The 19,992-nt window shown below is 39.4% G+C and overlaps 1 protein-coding gene across 1 annotated transcript in view; it reads right to left on the reverse strand.

The window, feature by feature from the left end:
- Positions 1 to 1,137: 1,137 nt before the first annotated feature.
- LOC309552634 (uncharacterized protein) overlaps positions 1,138 to 19,992 on the reverse strand; it is a 28,259-nt gene continuing 9,404 nt past the window's right edge. The window contains exons 7-10 of the mRNA XM_082253574.1: positions 17,476 to 17,547; positions 7,725 to 7,790; positions 2,924 to 3,092; positions 1,138 to 1,230 (exon numbers count right to left, since the gene is read on the reverse strand). Of these exons, the coding sequence (XP_082109700.1) occupies positions 2,934 to 3,092; positions 7,725 to 7,790; positions 17,476 to 17,547 (297 nt within the window). The 3' untranslated portion in view covers positions 1,138 to 1,230; positions 2,924 to 2,933. The remainder of the gene's footprint in view (positions 1,231 to 2,923; positions 3,093 to 7,724; positions 7,791 to 17,475; positions 17,548 to 19,992) is intronic.

Here is a 19,992-nt window from a genome sequence, read left to right on the forward strand (position 1 = left end):
GTGAAAGGAAGAAGCCACTTTGTTTAGAGGAGGTTAGCCAGGAGTGGAGATTGATGGTTTTGATGGTGTTATCCCTAGCGTCTCGACCAGGAACAAAACCCACTTGGTCCGTGGAAATCAACGATGGAACATGTGAGAGGGGGCAGTTAGACAGGAGTTTGACAAAAAGTTTGGTGTCCACGTTAAGGAGGGAGATTGGGTGGTAGTTTGAAACTAGTGTGATTTTTCCCATCTTTGGGTATTACAGTTATGTGGCCTTCTAGGAGGTGGTGTGAGGGGAGTGATGATGATGCAAGTGAATTGAATACGGAAAGAAAGGGAGTTGTGAGGGTATATTTGAATGTTTTGTAATATGCAGCTGTGTAGCCATCCGGGCCTGTGCTCTTTCCGGCTTTTTTTTGTTTGATCGCTTGGGACAATTCTTCTTCCGAGATAGGGTTGTCAAGAAATTGAGTTATTTCTTGAGATATCAGGTTAGGGGTATACTGTTTCAGAAAATCTCGCATGATAGTCAATCTGGGTGTGTTGGTGTCTTGGGGAGAGGTTTTGGTTAACATGTTTTTATATAACCTACCCTACTAAATTTTATCAAGCTCTTCTGTTTTACTAAGAGCCATAATATTTTTAAAAAACCTTTGTGATTCCTTTCTGCTTTTTGAAGGTCATGCAAGATGTTGAGATCCTCAACACATATCTCGAAACACATTAGAGTGAAGTAAAGTGCATTGCATTAAAGCATCCATTCTGTGCAACGCATACTACTACACAGAATTGACCATTTACTTTTTTTTTCCAAGTAGCGCAAAGCAATGTATAGCTTGCATGTTGCGGTGTGCTGCAGTACAGTTGTGTTGTCCACTATTGTAGAGGCTTCAAATCAAAATGTATAAATGGCACTACAATCCACTGCACCTCAATGCAGTTTGTGTGTTACAATGTCCTTTGGTAATACATGGTAAAACTCACACTTTGCTCTATGTTACCTTGAGCCAAACAGAAACCAGATCCTACAAGATTTTATTTTTAATCTTAATAACCATTAGCAATAATCATCAACACATTAGATTATGCTTAAGAGATACTTTATTGAAAAGTAGACAGATATGAATTTCTTTATGGTAAAATATTTAGTAAGTGAAAGCAGAATTCGTGTTGATATTAAGAAAACTTGGAATAATTAATTTAAAGCAATAGATCAGTGTGTCCACACAGTCCAATGACAGACAGCACCTGCAAGATATACATAAAATTTTAGTTTGAAAAAATAAATATGTTACAAAGTATTAGGTCAAATGTTGAATTTACAGTTAGGTAAATAAAGAGATATCATTATGCAGGGTGACTTTAGCAAACAATATAAGGTCACTGATTCCAGCATCCTAGGATGCAAATGCTAAACTAGTGACCTTAGCAGATTTCATTAATTCAATTTAAAAGGTATATATTTATTAAGAAGTAAATATGAAATTCATCAATCCTGCAGAAGGAAGATTTGATAGCAGTGAATGTCACAGTAACTGCTTTATAAATATGCCTATTTATGTAAATTACAGGCAATCATTCCTACTTCCAGCTATTTTATAAAGTTGTTAAGCCCTTATGAATGGTGCACGTTGAACCCCAGAAATGTGTTAGCTGTGTTCCATAATGTTTGTGACCAATAAACCATTTCTGGATCTTAAATATGGTGCGGTGTTTGTCTTCTTGCTATTCCTAAACATGGCACTTCAAAGGCCCAATCATGGCCCCTGCAATTGAGAGAGTTGCCTAATGGAAAACACCCCAAAACCAATTTAGGACATCCAAAACGAACAAGGGATTATTGGTTCCGTATCTCATCAGCTATTATGCGGTTAGGCAGAATCATTGTAATAGTTTATCTTGTGAATAGTGGCTTGTCTAAAAAATCCAATATTTAAAACAGTAAAAAATATGACAAAGCAAATATTAAATTTGAGAAAATTTACAAAATATGTGCTTAGAGAGAATAAAAAATACTTCAGTGAATCCCTTTTCCTATATACATTGTTTGTTTTCTGCTTTTGTCCTTTTTAAATTAATAATCAATTCCCTGATTTAAACATGTTTAAATATGATTTAAAATTTTCCCTAATTAATTTATACAGTTATTTAACTAAACTATTAGTTACATCAGGTATTTAAGTAAACCAAGAGTACTTGGGCCGTTTCCCCCCAGGTACCAGCCCAGAGGCATTTCATGATCAAGAGTAAAGTGGAAAAAATTAGGTTCCTCTCTCAAAACACAAGATTGGTATCATCAGGCTGTTCTGCACCTCATCAGCACAGAGGGGGTATGCAGTAAGAATCAGGAGAGTTTAAAGGATTCAACAGATGGGAAAAAATAGGCTGCATATTAACATATTCCCTAAATTCCCATATTCCCTAAATTCCCATAACATCCCTTACAGTGAAAGATCATAATGCCCATGATGCACCTTGTCGGTGTCTCTAAATTTTTGAGCCTCTCTATTAAAGCAAACATGTGATGCAGGGCTGCATGCAGGGAGGTGTTTTCCCTCTTTCTTTAGGGTTACTGACTTATATGCCCATTGTTCTGGTAACATTAAGGGGAGAGAATCCACGTGTTTTATTCCAAAATATGGCAGAAAAGAGTACTGGTTGGATAATAACCCAGTTATTTGTAATTTTGGGAGAAAACTGGGTACATTTTCAAGAGAGTGGGTGTTTTATAAATCACACATCATTGCTTATTTTTGCTAAGAAGAATGGCCTAATATAAGGTGATCCTCCTAACCAACAGTGTAGTCTATTTTTATTGTATTAAAGACATATAGTCAAATTGTTTTACAGGAAAGTAACAAGGGAAATAATAATGGGCACCGCCTTGTTCTTATCTGTTGTTAAAATGATGTAAAATGTGCATGTTGAGATAATCACTTACCTATATCACGTTAACCTAGGCTTCCTAGGCCTCCTAGTAAAGAACCAACTAGTTTGACTGGGAGTGCAACAAGTCCAGTCACAGTTCCCAGAACAGTCCCAACAAGGGAGGTAGTAATTGCTCCTAGAGTATCGTGCAAAGGGAGCACAAGTATATTTACTGTACGTCCCTAAAAAAAAAAAAAAAAAAAACACATTAATAGTGTGCACTCTTTCTTATACAGATAATCACAAAAAATTCCTGTCAATCTTTTTTTCTAGCATAATACAGAAAAATAATATTCAGAACGCATTTAAAATAAACAATGGCAGCTAGTGCTAGCTACGTATTTTAAAATGCCACTACCTGTCAAAACTCCATTAAAGGTGGGTCCTTCTCCCCATGGCTGTAATGCCATAAAAACAATAAATAAATACCTGTATAGAAAAAAAGTTACAGCAGATAATATACCTACCTTTCGTCCAGCTTCCATATTGTGTGAGTGTGTGTGTGGAGGGGGGGCGAGGGTTTGCGAGGATAACATCAAACGGCAGGGGGAACTTGGGTACTGTGGTGGAAGCCATGTATTAATACCAAAATTTAAAAGATGAGTTAAAAAAATAGAATTGTCAGCTCGCGGCTCCATCAATGCTGTGAGTTCACTGTTTCATAGAAAGGGGGCTGGATTATTCACTTTTTCGTATTCTTGGCACTTGTGACTCTTGTGAGGTGATCAGGAGAAAGCTAACCTGCAAATGTTTTGACCAAAAGTGTGTGATTCGCAAACTTCGTAAATTGTGTGTATTCACTGCAGTCCTGAACCTCCCTGCCAGAGAATGCTTAGTTCCCCACATCTGGTGAGAAGACACTGCAGCACATTGCTAGAAGTCTATTCTCAGCAAGATTTGACCAAACAACTTTCATTATGATTTCTCTGGAAGGAAAAATATGTACGTAAGAAATCTAACTTTTTCCCACCCCACAGTTTTTTTTTAAGTTTTATTCAGAAAAGGAGAGACCCTCACCTTGCCAACATCCAATTAATATGAAATAGGGAAAGAGAGACCAAAACCTGATTTCTCAAAAAGCACAGCAGACTTTGTAGGCACAACATGAGGCGATAAATAAAATATAACAACATTTTATTTCAAAATTCTAAGAAAACATATGAGCTGAAACATCAAGAGACTGGTGGCAATCACGGCAAGGAGCAGTGTGGTTTTCATTTTGTAGTCTCGTGTCTTGGTCACTGCAGTGGAGAGTGGGTGTTGCTCTGTAGTTTGTCTACTGCTCCTGCAGTGACCACCAACACACGAGACTACAACATGAAAACTACATTGCTCCTTGCTGTGATCACCACCAGTCTTTTGATGTTTCAGCCCCTATGTTTTTAGAAATTTGAAATAAAATATTGTTACATTTTATTTATCGCCTCATGTTGTGCCTACAAAGTCTGCTGTGTTTTTGGGGAAACCAGGTTTTGGTCTCTCTTTCCCTATTTTAAGTTTTATGCACCAAGGAACCACACTTGTCCACTTTAAAGGACAGTTCCTGGCAAAGGGGGAAAATAATGAGTAAAAAACAAATGTTACTAATTAACATTTCAGTGTGCTATTACAAAAAAAATGTCTTAAATTGTATTTATTCCAAATTCCTTGTATTAAGCTACACCCAGATTTTACAAGTCATCCAACATGTGATAGGAGAGTTAAAGAGTTTAATTTGCTTAAGCTTGTGCTATGCAACTTCCTCTCTCTTTTTCTCTCCCTCTGCTCCTCACATCACCAATCACATTAAATATTTATGGCAGGACCGAATTTGATTAGTGGTTGTACTATTCATATTTTACTGTATATAAGAGACAGCAAGGAGCCTATAGAGGTGATTGAGAGACAGTTATTGACATGTTCCAGGATCACCAGATTACCAAAAAAGGGAGTAGGCTGGACTAGTATGTTACAATGCCTGGACAGAGCCTGCTCATCTGAAGACTCTATTTTCACTGTACCTTATGGCTTCATGCATGCTGGACATTTTTACAGCTGCTCCTAGGGGCGTCAGGCATTTTCTTTCCAGCTTGAAAATTCCATGCACACATAGGCTTTTAGAAGCTGTGGCATAGACGTTTTCATGCCTATGTATACAGTGTATACAGTGTTAAGCCGCGTCAATTGTTTTTAGGCTATAGTAATTCGATTTGGTAATGGAAAATAGAAGAGGGTAGAAACACTACTAATGCGGCTAAACGCTCCTTAATGCCATTGCAAGATGATTGTAACAGCGTATTTTTGCAGCCCCTTTTTCCTGGTGTTGATACTGGCTTTGCAGCTAATTTTTCAAAACACCCTGTGTGCATGAGGCCTTAAAGCTATTGATACTTTACTTTCCTCTGGTGCATCTACCAATTCCCCATCTTTTTCATGAGAGGGAAAACCTACCTTATATTTTGAAACTTTCACCAGAATTATAAAGGGATTTTCACTAAGAGAGATGCTTATCATTACACCTAGATGTTTACACCAACAGGTGATGTCCCACTAAGAACATAATGTCGGAAAATTATAGATCATAGGTCCCTGTAAAAGCCAGCCTATATTTCTAATAAAAAATCATTGGGACAGATATCTACAATATGTAGTGGAAATTGGTCCTAATTGCTCCCCTGTGCCCACCCTGGGCAAGGATATTTTGGGGATTTGGGCAAGGCTGTCACCAAGAAAGCTGTTTGTATATCTTCACAGTTCTGAGGAAGCTTTATGTGAAACGCATTGACCAGTGAACAGATGAGAACCGTATATCTGCACTACTTTGTGATATGTACCAATTTAATCTTGATATATGTATGATATACATAACAGTGATTGTTTGAAGATGTTGATCTCCTATGTAGTAGCTGAGCTCAAATTGGGGCCAGTCTCTGTGTTTTACTTAGATGTTTTTAAGGAATATTCAATAAATTGATTTTATGGAACAATATGTAGTTGATATATGTCTCATGATGCGCCCATAAAGTCCACATATAAAACAGGAGTTCCATGTGGACACCTGTTCTCTTGCAGTTCTTGATTGTAGTTTCACAGAAGCTTCATTAGTTATTTGTTCTAGTAGCCCTTGCAGTTAATTATTTATGTAGGTGTATATAGGTATTGTCTTGTGAATTGTGTTTGCGCAAAACTGCCAATTTGACATGTAACTGAGCAGACTCTGTGTATCAATCAATCATCAGACAAAGGTTTTTATGGGCAGTACAACCAAACTACATTATGCTTGGCCCTATCCACCAGCAGCATAGGCTAAGCCACATTCCTTTAGAGGAGAGAATTGTGGGCAAGACATTGCCTTTTTTTTTTTGCCTCTATCTCCTGTGATATTAATCCCATACTGCACAATCCTTCTTTGGGCAGCAGGGGGGAGAGCTAAAGCCAAGCAAGCCCATAGACTTTTAAACAGAGTACTAAGAATGCTGGGAGTTAGAGAAAGAGCACCTCTGTTTGGATATTCACCTGGCAGTGGGAGACCATAGCAGAAGAAATCCTAGCCTGAGATTGAGAGTGAGGACACCTGTGGGCAGCACAGCACTGCCCTCATCACTGCACCTGCACCGCTGCCACAGGGAGACTGGAGCATCTATTCACCTTCTGTTTCCCACGGCTAATCAGAGAAGGCTTTTGGGGAGAGACTGAGGTCTTCCCTTTTACAGCAAGGGGACACCGCAGTATCCCAGGAACTGGTGAGAGGGCTATTCACCCATTGCTGATACTGCTAGCAGGGACTGAGATACTGAGAGTAGGACACCAAGCGAAGAATATCTCAAAGGATTGTACTTCCCATAATAATTATTCTGCAAGCCCCCTTTGTTCTTCTTCCCCCTCCACCACCATCCTCCTTTTCTTTTGAACAGTGCATACCTAGTCAGTCTAGCACTAGCATTTCCGCCATAAATGTGCTCTGGCAGTAAAGTTCCAGCATTCGGTAGAATAAAATTAACTGCTGCTTACTGCTGCACTTGAGGTGGCCTTGCTACTGTTTTGCTGATCTGGATGCCAAATGCCATCTTATGCCTAGTTCTTACTGTTAATCACGTTGTGTGCTACATTTTGTTATTATTATTGTTATTCTATTTTATACTTGCCTAATTACCAAGCATATTGAGTGACAATATATGAAGTTTGCCTTTATTACCTGAATTGGTGCCTGTATTCTTTAATATAGCACTACTATTGGGTATAAAGTATTACTTTCAGTGATTTCCTGTGATATTGTATGTTTGTACACTAAACCTGGTGTGTCAGAGGGACTAAGATTCTTGAGGAAGGTTGAGGTAAAGAATAGAAGGCCCATCCTATCAATTGGCTCCTACAGGAGGAACGCTACATAAATGAAAAAGAAAGAAAAGAGATTTTAAAAAGTCAGATGCAAAGTTTGGTCATCTGACCTACTGAAGCCATGGGTGGACCTTTCCTCCAATCACAGAGACAACTCTCTGAATTGCCACAGGCTATACACTGTGGGCAGCATTTTATGAATGGGACATAAAACACAGGTCATGGTATGGAGAATAACTGCAATGTAAAACAGTATACACGCTCATCTATAAATATGCCTCTGATTTATGTAAAAGCAGGAGAAGTTTAGCGAGAGGAATGTGCTGTAGTTGTTACCAAAACTATAGTTGCTTTCTAAATGAATAATAACAGTACAAATATAATGTATGTAATAAAGCTTATATATTACATAAGCAGCACTAAAGCACTCAGTTAAGCATAGCTGACAGTAGAAATTATTTTATATAAACTGAATGACAAGTAATTAAAATATTTACCAAAGTTGTAGTTAGGGTTATTAGTTGTTCCTTCAGAAGAATGTTAACTTGTGCCAAAACTGCTTCCTGAAAGATACAAATATGGTTCAATTGTTTCTTACAGAGCATGAAAAAAAATAAAATAATATATATATATATATATATATATATATATATATATACATATATATATATATATATATATATATATATATAATTTTAGACACGTCAAAAGTAGTAAAGTGGTATAAAAAAAATAAGCAGGGTCTCATGCATCATGCAAATTCAGTAAAGCTGTGTTGTCTGAGATGCAAGTTTATTACTGACAAGCTTACGGCTTGTACATGCTTACTGACTTCTTTACATATTTAGTAAAAGAGTTTGAATATATGAACATAATGGGTTTGCAGCAAAAAGGAAAACCAGGGTCAGTTCCCTCAGAAACACTGTTTTCCTGAAATATGTTTTTCCTTGTGCTTTTATGTCTTGTCTTACTTGTGCATTTGTTTCTTCCAGATGCTGTGGTTTATTTTTACATCTCAAAGTCATATTAGTAGCTTAACAGGCTTCTGCCCAAACTGGTTCTAGAGAATATCTGTTATGTTAAACTAAGATTATGAATTGCATGGGACAAAAACAGCTAATACTTCTTTCTCCCTATCTATGTAAAACATAGTTGCAGAGAAAATTGATTATTCAGAGAATCAGGATTGTAGAAAGTAGGTCAGGTAATGAGATGCTAGGGGGCCAAAAATCCCTATTATAAGCAAACTTACAAAATGTTGTGTAAAATAAGTGTTCTGGTAAACCTCAAAAATGTCCAGTAGGTCAATGGCCATAATTTTTGCTGCTATAGAGATAATGTGGTTCCATCCATGTAATCCTAGTGGACACTGAAAATATTGCAGTTATGTTTGCAGATGTTAAGAGAAATTTATGCTTCCATATGCCAATGGTCCTGCCTTTGCTGACTGGAAAAGTTAATGATTAACCCTTGTAGGTTTTTAGTTGCATATTCTGGCTTCTCACATGGTGAGCACATTTGCAGCAGGCCAAAGAGTTTGATATTAGAGTTTCTGACATTTTATTTAGACCATAGAAATCAATAAAGATACAAAAACGAATTTTCCAACTTCCCATCACTCCAGATATTCCCTGATATAATATATAAAAAATCCAGGTATTTTGGAATCCCGAGAGGTTCAGTGCAGAAGTTGTATTTCTTAAAAGCAAAAAGAGCTTCAAAGAGTATAGTGAGAAAGAGGAATAGTTTGGGTACGTTTACACAGCCAGGCCCCAGAGCCAGAATTAAGCAAGGGACACTGAGCCTCAATCACATAAGTACTTTTCCAAAATTAATCTGATCATAGATGGATCGAAATTCCTAACCGGCCAAATTTCAATCCATCTAAGGGCAGGCTGGTTGTACCAAAGTTGATCTATTGATCTATCGATCAACTACAGTTCAACCAGCCTGTCACTTTTTTTTTTGTTCATACGATCACTGTTGCTGGCAATAGCAGGCAGCAGTGTTTACTGTATTCTGATAGTGGGGTAACCTCCAACTGTCAGAATACTGAGTGTGTTGCTGGGGGAACCAAGTGTTTGATGTGGTTGAAGGAAAGAACATAGCAAGACGTATGGCCAGCCTTACATTCTCTAATCCTAAAACTATAGTGTCTATCCTATTACCTCCTATTTCTAAGACCCCCCAACCCATATACCTCTCCCTCATCTACAACCTTCCACACCATACACTTCTTTGTCCTGCGTTTACATGAATGTTGGTGGGAGGAACCACAGTGTCCTGTAGAGAACATGCTGCTCCACATACCCAGGAGTGTTGAATAGCATCAGTGCCGGGAGCTTTCATAGGGTTGCTTCATGAGCATCAGTTGACATAGGTTGATGAGCCTTGCTTCTTCTTTCCTACAGGTTTTGCCCATCACTATGTAATTTACGTATGAAAAGCATGTTAACAAGAGCATATGTGATTGCCAGGACTTTCTACTGTCATGTCCAGGGGAACCAACATTTCTCTCTAGTTGCTATGGGCAATAAATATTTTCATATTAGCAAACTTTTCATACATCAGCCACTTTAGGTATATTTTAGAAAAATGTAAAAGAAAAATTGTAAATACTTCATTGACAGTAACTGAAAGACATTCCTGGAGACAATCATCTTAAAAATGAATTTATTTTCATCTACAGTTGCTTACAATAAATGTAGTGTTATGTGTGGCAATATGTACAGTCAATTAACTTGTAAAAATATGTAGGTAGTTTCCAGATAGGGTGTTACCATAATCCCATGAAAATTGTGAAAAAAGGCTAACCCCCTTTGGGTGGGTGGGACTTTAAGGGCAACTAGTAATTATCTCTCATAGGAAAGATTAATTTAGAATAAAAAACAATTTATTGAAAAAGGTGATTATACAAAGAATCATCAAGGTAAATTATATTACATATGTAACAGTATAATAGACATGTGATACAATACAATGTTACAGGTGCACAACAGAGTCCAACGCGTTTCGAAGTATTGTATAATACTAGAATCTTCCTCAGGGAATCTGTGTATATTCCTGAAAAGCATATGCCAGAAATAAATCAAATAATAATAAAAAAGAAAAGAAAAGAAAAAAGCAAAATAATGACTAAATATTATATACCAAATCATTAGCATGAATACTTTTTGCAGTTGCGACCTGTAACATTGTATTGTATCACATGTCTATTATACTGTTACATATGTAATATAATTTACCTTGATGATTCTTTGTATAATCACCTTTTTCTTTTTTTTTTTTTTTCCAAAAAATTTTTATTGAAAGAATTATAACAATGTAAAGAATACATACAGTCTCTTATAAGTCAACGTATAGACAGTACATACAATGTACAGCAACATAGCTTATTGAAAAGTTATTACAAATAATCCAAGAGAAAACGAGTATCAACGTAAGACACGTATTGAAAGGCTTGACCTTTTAACAAACAGGAGACTCAACAGGAGTGGCCGTCAATACTAAGTCATTATAAAGCTAGAGAGAAAACGAGTGTCAACTTGAAGCTCAATTGTGTCAAGTTGGAAGTACTATTCTAACCATAATACAATAAAGTAGATAACTGTAGGCACATCTCGGTGTATGTGACTTTGAGGTAAGATACAGGGGGTATGTTGCAAGATATCTACTGGGATGTTAGAGAGAAGTTGATATGATAATAAATGGAAAGAAATGCCAAACATTTAAGACTATATGTAGGAGTAAGATGATTTGGTGGGAGGTGACCACTCCGGGGAGAAGAGGACACCTACTCATCAAAATTGGGGAGGGTAGGGGGTGGGGGGGATAAAGGGAGGGAGAGGAAGGGGGAAAGAAGGGTAGGGAGTCATCGGTCTCCGCCTTGCCAGCCTGGGGGGGTTAAAAACATTAAGATGACCGAAAATGAGAGAAGGCAGTATACGGGGTTGGTGTTGGGCTTACCGCATTGTGCTCTGAAAACCTCTCTCACTTACAGCCCTTGTTTAGGGGTGAGAGGGGTCTACCGATGTGCTGTCGGTCTTGGTGTGTGTGCGAGAAGCCAAGGGTTGTCATGATGTATGAGGCAAAGTATTAGAGGGAAAGAAGGTCATGTGGTGGAAACTGAAGGATCAGTTGTAAAGGTGGGAGTGATGGATAGCAATGTATGGTTTTGTGGGTCTCGAAATAATTTCCAGGGAGCCCAAGTGTGAGCATAGGAGATTGTTCTATCTCGTGCGATCGCAACTAGCTCTTCTAATCTAGCAATTTTGTCCATTTTGTGAAGCCATTCCCGTTTATGTGGAATTACATCTGATTTCCAGTGGATTGGAATGCATGCTTTGGCTGCATTGATTAGGTGTGGAGAGAGAGATTTACAGTACCTGTAAGGTGGGACAATAGTATAGTTCAGGAGGTATTGCGCAGGAGAGAAAGGGATATCAATTTTTAGGTCTTTCGTGATGGTTTCATGGATAGATACCCAGAATGGTTGTATTTTTGGGCAGGACCAGTAGATATGGATAAGTGTCCCTGTATCAGAGTGGCATCTCCAGCAAATGTCAGTGATATCTGGGTTGTATTTATGTAGGAGTGAAGGGGTCCTGTACCATCTAGTTAGCAACTTGTAGCAATTTTCTTGTGTGGATACATTGAGGGAGCTTTTATGGGCAATGTGGCATAGATTTTGCCATTCTTTTTCAGACAAGGAGAGGTTGAGGTCTGATTCCCATCTGGGCTTAGCTTTGTTAGTGTGTTCTTTGATTTCCGAAACCAGGAGATTGTATGTTACCGAAATAAGATGGCGTTGTGGAGTAGTGCTAGTACAAAGCTTCTCGAATGGGGTGAGATCTCTGGTAAGGGCCCCGTTATGATTCAAGGATTTGAGAAAATGCCTAATTTGAAAGTAGGTCCAATTGGGTATGGGGGAAGGCGTGGTGGGTGATTTGAACTGGAGGCGTTCTAAGAGGGATCCCTTATCGAAAAAGCGGAAAGCTTCAATGGAGTCGTTATTCCAATAGTCTCGTAGGAATGAAGAGGACATACCCGGAGGAAAGTCTGGATTGTGTTTGATTGGGGTCAGGGGGCTAGGGGTTGAGGAAATAGATGCTAGCTTGCAGGTATCTCTAAAGGAGGATAGGGTGGTATTCAAGAGGGGATGTTTTTTTACGGGCATAGGTATGTGTTCAGAATTGAGCCACACTAATGACTTGAGGGGAGTATTGCAGAAGGATTTCTCAAGTGTCACCCAATCTTTGTTGGGTTCATGTAGGAACCAATCCAAAATTCTAGTTAGGTGGCATGCCCAGTAATATTTTTGTAAATCAGGCAGGCCAATGCCTCCATCTAGTTTGGGTTTTGAAAGTAGCGCGAAAGAGAGCCTGGGTTTTTTTTGACACCAGAGGAATTTGGAGCATAAAGATTTGAAGGAGGCAAAGAAGGATTTTGGGATTTTGATGGGGATAGCTTGAAGGAGGAATAATAAACGTGGTAGAACGTTCATTTTAAGGATGGCGGCTCGTCCAAACCAAGAGAAATGTGGTCTGGACCATTTCTTAACGTCGTCTTTGATTGCTTGTAGAGCTGGGAGAAAGTTAGTGGGGAATAGTTCGTTCAGGTTATTCGTAAGGTGAATGCCTAGGTATTTGATGGAAGATTGGGCCCATTGGAATGGAAAGTTCGATTTACATTGGTCTATCAATCTTTTGGATAGGGTAATGTTGAGGGCGTTTGACTTTGAGAAGTTTATTTTAAAATTGGACAGTGTCTGAAAAAGTTTAAATTCTTGTAAAAGTGACGGGATGGAGAGGAGGGGGTCGCTAAGAAATAATAAAATGTCATCAGCAAACGCTGCTATCTTATACGTACGATGGGAGATGGTTATGCCAGAAATGTTCGGGTTCAGATCAAGTGTACGTAAAAAAGGTTCCAAGGTAAGGACAAATAGAATTGGTGATAGGGGGCAGCCCTGCCTAGTCCCGTTTCCTATGGAGAAGGCGTCCGATAGGCTTCCATTGACTCTGACACATGCCTTAGGTGTGGAGTACAGAGACAGAATTAGAGTGAGTAATCGGTCCGGAATGCCAATGTGTTGAAGGACCTGCCTCATGTAATTCCAATCTAGCCTATCGAACGCCTTCTCGGCGTCGAGGGATAGCATAAAGCCCTTTACTTTATGAGAGGTCATCCAGTGATGGATATTAATAGCTTTAACCGTGTTGTCACGAGCTTCGCGGCCGGGGACGAATCCCACTTGATCTTTGTCAATTAGCATCGGGACCAGGGGTAGCAGTCTATTTGCGATAATTTTGGCGAAAAGTTTGATGTCTACGTTAAGTAGAGAGATGGGTCTGTAGTTAATTACTGAGGTTGGGTCCTTGTTATCCTTTGGTATTACTGATATATGTGCGTCAAGCAATCTGTGATGGGGATAAGGGGGAGAAGCCAGCGAGTTAAAGGCTTTTAGTAACGGAGATGATAGAAGGTCTGTGAAGGTTTTGTAATATGGGGCTGTGAAGCCATCTGGGCCTGGGCTTTTTCCTGCTTTTAGCTGAGAAATAGCTAGTTTGAGTTCTTCCTCTGAAAGGGGCTGTTCCAGGTTTTGGGATTGGGAATTGTTAAGAGTTTTAGTATGGGATTTCTGAAGGAAATCTTGTATGAGGGAGTTCTGGGTGTGAATCGGAATTGAATGACCTAGGTTATAAAGCTGGGTGTAATACTTCTCAAATTGGTTTGCGATGTCTGGGGTTCTGACAAAGGTGTGTCCTTGGGTGTCTTTGATCAAATGAATGGAGGATTTGGCTCTTTTTTCTTGGAGGGCTTTAGCGAGGAATTTACTACTCTTGTTCCCAAACTCGTAAAATAATTTTTGTTGAAGGATAAATTTACGTTTAATTTTGATGTGAAGTTCCTCTAGGAGGAGTTGTCTGTTATGTACTAGTTCAAGGTATGTGTGGTGAGCTCTGGTGCTTTTGTGATTTTTTTCTAAGGAATGGATTTTATTAATAATTGCTTGAGTACGTGCTTGGTGCGCTTTCTTCTTTGAAGATTTGAGAGACATAAGAACTCCTCTTAGTGCACATTTATGGGCTTCCCAAATCGTAATGGGGGAAATGTCATTAGTGGTATTTTCAGAGAAGTATTCTGTAATTTTATTCCTCAAATATTGGATGTCGGGTTCATGAGTGAGAAGCGTTGAGTCTAACCTCCAAAACTTGGTATATGAGAAGTCTCCAGGGATTGAGATTGTCAGGGAAACTGGGTGGTGATCGGAGATTAGCATTGGTTCAATTGTGGCCTTTTTGATCAGGGGTAAGTCTTTCTGGGACAGGAATAGATAGTCTAACCTGGAATATCTTTGGTGAGGAGAAGAGAAAAATGTGAAGTCTTTTGTGGAGGGGTTTAGGGTACGCCAGGTATCATGTAGGAGTAGGTCTTGGAGGGATTGACGAATTTGTTTGAGGGCTTTATATGGGAGGGATGAAGTGCCTGAGGAGGAGTCTAGGATAGGATACAACGCTACGTTGAAGTCCCCCCCCAGGATTGTGATTCCTTGTTGGTTTTCAGCAAGTAAGGAGGAGATCTTCCTAAAAAAGGGTACCTGTGCAGAATTCGGGGAGTAGATGTTAGCTAAGGTGATGGGTTTCTGAGCTAAGAATCCTTTCAGGATAATGTATCGTCCGTCAGGATCAATAAGGGAGTCAGAACATTTCCAATCAAGGTTTTTAGATATAAGGATTGCTACTCCCTTTGTTTTCCCTAAAGGGTTGGTGGCTAGGTAAGCTGTGGGGTATCGGAAGTTGTTGAGTTTTGGGGTGTTGTGTGAGTGAAAGTGAGTCTCTTGCAGATAAACTATATCCGCCTTCGATTTGTGCATAATTTCAAGGACTTGACTGCGTTTCTCGGGTATGTTTAAACCTTTTACGTTCAGGGATACAACCTTAACTTGGAGGGGATTGGGGAGCGCCTGAGGAGGAGTCATCATGAAGTTGGAACTGGAAGCTATTCCTGGAGAGAGTTGTGAGAGCGGTCAATTACAGTCAGCTTAGTGTGACCGGGTGGCAGAGACCGATGGGGGAAGGGGGTGGAGGGGGAGAGAGCTAAAGGAAGGAGGGTGGGATAGAAGGGAAGGGGGAGAGGGGTGGGGTATAAAGGTGGAGGGGTAAAACCGAAGTATAGAGTGTGAAAAACAATCACACCTATCTGAATGTACAGATATCGGAGGTGTAGACAGATGAGGCGATCAGCTCGACTCTATCTGTCTTGTGGGGTGAGCGGTTGGCAAATGATCGAGGTAAATAAAAATGAAGGAATCATGGGCCGGCCGGCCCGAGAGATATGGGGGAGGGAGATTTGAATGATCTTTCGTGTTAACAAGAGTAAAGGATTTGGAAGTGAGTTTGGGGATATACAGGGAACTATCCCTTCTGAGACATTTCTGCAGAGCGAGAGCAAGTAACCGATTCGAAGCCACATGGGTAGGAGGTACCATTATATGAGTAAAGGGGAGCCTGAGATTAATGAACCGATAAGAGGTGGAGGTGGGGAGATAGTGATTTGCATACATAAAACAATAAAGTCATAATGTATATAAACATTAAAGTCATAGTGTTGTAGTGAGATACCCTCTCCCTCCCCTCCTCCCTCCTTCCTCCCTCCATTCCCATCTCTCCTCCCAACTCACAACATTCTCATTCTTATCGTATTGATCTACCTGTAAACAATCTATATCGTATGTATCAAGAGGAGGTTTCGTGATAGTCCCTCCCAAGGTGCGGGGTGGAAGTGTGAGAGACGGGGGGAATAGTGCTGACCGCTCCAACCTGCTCGAGGGACAATAGGGCCGGTCCCTGTGGTTGTACTCTAAAATGTGAAATGCAAGGGGTAATGTGGCCCAAGACCTTCCCATTCGTCTATTCAGGCGGGCTTACACTATAAAGTTGTTCAGGGACACCTATCGCACCAGGGTCGAAGCAATTCTATAGGTGTCTATGTATTATGTTTTTAATGTCAGCCTCCTCATCTTCCTGGGAGCCTTTCTGTTTGATATTACTACCCTTTTTCTTTTTTCCCTTCCCTTCTTATTTTCTTACCTTAAACCCCTTCCCCCCCTCTCTCACAGTCCACACCCCGAAAAGAGGATCCAATAGCGGGGTACACATTAAGCAGGGTATAGTATTTGTGTGGCGAGACCGTAAAGAATGTATTCTTCTAAGACTCAGTAGCAAAAATCTCTTAAAAGGAAAAGAAAAATGGATGGATGCAAGGCAGTCTCTGTTGTGTGGGTTTGCAAAATAAGAAGATGGGAAAGTCTAATTATAAAGGTTGATCGTGTGGTGAAGAGTACATTACCCATCCTCGGTCACGATCATCAGAGGAAAGAGGATATATATGCGTCTGGAAGTTCACAATCTCAGGTGGTATCCTTGATGTATGTTCGGACCTCCGTTCTTGAGTAGCTCGAAATCTGTTGGAAAGAGCAGATGGGGGCAAATAGGGAGTGTGGGCAGGGATAGATGGAGAAAGCGGAAAAATAAGAGAAAGGGCAGGGGGAACGAGGAAAGGTACTGGAGAGTCAGACAAGTCAGGTTGAGGAGTTCTACTCTTGTCTTGGCCGACGATGCACTGGAGAAGCCGTGGGGCTCAGGAAGACTTGGTTCCTTAGGCGGTCGGGGGATTCACTGCCGTGTGATGATACTCTTGGTCGTGTAATGTGGAGATCATCCCTCTCTGGTACTACATCCATTGAGGTCGATCTTCGTAGCCTTTGGGTGTTAAGAGGTCTGTACCAGTCAGGCAGGTCAATGAGCGGTATGTTCATTGCATTGCAGAAATTAGCGAGTTCTTCCGGAACCCTCAGGTTAGCTGTGCGACCGTTTGCCGAAGCTGATAGGCAGAACGGAAATTTCCACCGGTACTGGATGTTTCTGGATCTTAAGGAGTCTAGCAGAGGCCGCAGATCTCTTCTGCGTTGGAGGGTTATCGGGGAAAGATCCTGGAAAATCTTTATTTCCGTGCCATGGTATAGGAGGGAACGTCACCTTAATCACCTTTTTCAATAAATTGTTTTTTATTCTAAATTAATCTTTCCTATGAGAGATAATTACTAGTTGCCCTTAAAGTCCCACCCACCCAAAGGGGGTTAGCCTTTTTTCAGTCAATTAACTTTTTGCTCTGCAAAAAAACTTTTAAAATGTTACTATAGATGATCACTTCAGTGAGATCCAGTAGTATGTACAGTTAACTTACCAATACTCGAGTAAAGCAAGACAGTATCTGGTCCAAATTTATTACATTCAGTAATGCTGTAAGATCCCCCAACTAAAAATAAAAAAGTTATATATTTTTAATATTGCTGTACCATGTATCACATTTTGAATATATGCTTAAGCTAAAACTGTGGCCAAACTATGCATGTTAAAGTATTTACAATTCTTAACATTAAATGCACTTTAAACAAGCCCTAATGCACTTCTGTGTCTATAGGCATTATGGAAAAATTTATCTTTAAATTTGTCCTTTTTACTCTTTATGGATCAAAATCTTGGCAGTCTGTCAACCTTCTAGGGTACTGATAAAGTAGGTGTTTATAAACGTTTACGCTGGCACTCCTGCATTTAGCCATCTGGTAAGTATAAACAGGTCACTCCAAGGGCACTTTTTTTTGCATTCAGATGTTCCTACAGCAGCCAGAAAAGAGTGTAAATCTAACAAGCTTATTGTACAGCCTCCCGACTTCTTCCATGAAACCTTTGGCGGGGGGTGTGCATGTGAGAGTTGTTAATACACCCTCACATGCACACCCCTGCCATGTTTCCCAAGCTTCACTCTCCTACCTGTAGGCCTAGGGGCTCCATTATAACTCAGAAGGGACGTGCATTGCATCACTTCTGGGTTCAGCAGTCACTTTTCTCAGCTGCTGTGGCCAGGGAAGAAACTATTGGAGTGCAACCTGCACTTTATTAGCTTCAATGGAGGAGAACCTGTCATAACAAAATTGTGTTACACAAGGGACTTTTGGTCCCCTGTGTGATATAAATAAAGTCTTAAAAAAGTGTAAGAAAAAAATAAAGTTACCTCCAAGCACTTAAATCCCCCCAAAAAATGTTTAGCCCACCCTGACTCCACATATTGTACATGCACTTATGAACATATACACACAAGCCCGGGACACCTATGTATGAAGAAGTAGACTGCTCTACACATGTTACATATCACCGTGCATACTGGAGTGAGAGAAATAATTCTACAGCCATTATTCACAGGTAACATTAAACTGGTCACATGTGGAAGCTTTTAAAGCATTGCCTATGGATAGTTGTAGGGTACTAAAGTTTGTGGCTGTTTCAATTGTGCAAAATTTTAAGGCTTGACATATTTGATATGAACTTGGTGCAGTCAACGCATACTAGCTCATTATGAAATATTTACCTTAGAACGAGCCCCCGCCGTGCCGCCCGCTTACCTGTATGAAGGGCAACATGTCTAGTCGCCCGTCTTTCGGGATCGTGGCATCCGGCCATCTGATTGGCTGGAGCCACGGTGACGTCACTCCTGCGCCCGCGCACGGGAGCCGACGGTCACGGCACGGGACTCTGAAGGAACGGCACCAGCGTAGCTCAATATTATGGAGTTGATTTTACTAAGGAAGTAAAGACTATTTGCTTAGCACAGTGAATTTTCACTTTTTTTAAAAAAAAGTTTACTTTGCATAGTAAATGATAATAAATAAGGGGAACATGCATTCACTGTGAATACCCAAACATTTGTGAGGAATAAAAACAGGATTTTTCCTAGCAAATGACTGGTTGATTCAAGTGAACATTACTTAATTTCTTTTATTAAGTTAAATGAACATTACCTTTGCTAAACTGTTTTTTTTTTTACCATAAATTCTCTGGATTAGTAATGTCAAACAATAAAAAAAAAAATTGTATATTGAGTTAAAAATGTTTATGCCAGTATAATACAAAAAAATTGAAGTTAAAAGAGAACCCCTGTCAATGTTTTGGTTTGGCCCAACACCTGTCACTGTCACTTGTGGTCTATATGTAAATGTGGGGAAAATGTATACACATAAAACACATAAAAGAATATTGGATGCAATAGTGTTTTTTTAATAGATATAGCATCCAATTTTAGAATTGTGTTGTTCATGCCATTTAACTTTCTTTTAACTTAGTACATAGTTACATAGTTACATAGTAGGTGAGGTTGAATAAAGACAATAGTCCATCCAGTTCAACCTGTGTAGGTGTGAGTGGCCGTAATCATCTCTCATAGCCCTGAATGTTCTGATCCTTGAGATGTACGTCTAAGAGTCTTTTGAAAGCCACCATACTTCCCGCAGAAACCACCTCTTGTGGTAGAGAATTCCACAATCTTGTAGCCCTAACAGTAAAGAACCCCCCACGTTGCCTGAGGTTAAAACGCTTCTCCTCTAATCGCATTGTATGCCCTCTTGTCATCATGCAATCCCTTTGACTGAACTTAGTATAAGTTTAAAAATGTAAAATAAACCTGTGTTTATATATATATATATATATATATATATATATATATATATATATATATATATATATATATATATATATATAGACTGCCAATGCTGAGCCCCTACTATTTCCCTGGCTTTCTGTAGTTTAATACTTTATCAATCAATATTAATAAGAAGTTTTTTTTTTTTCAAGGAAAAACAAAAACATTTTTTTCTGTTTGAATTTTGATACCAACATTTGATTCAATGATTTCAATTTGTCATGGAGA

Source organism: Pelophylax lessonae (assembly GCF_965119305.1).
Source record: "Pelophylax lessonae genome assembly, chromosome: 4".
Classification (NCBI taxonomy): Eukaryota; Metazoa; Chordata; class Amphibia; order Anura; family Ranidae; genus Pelophylax; species Pelophylax lessonae.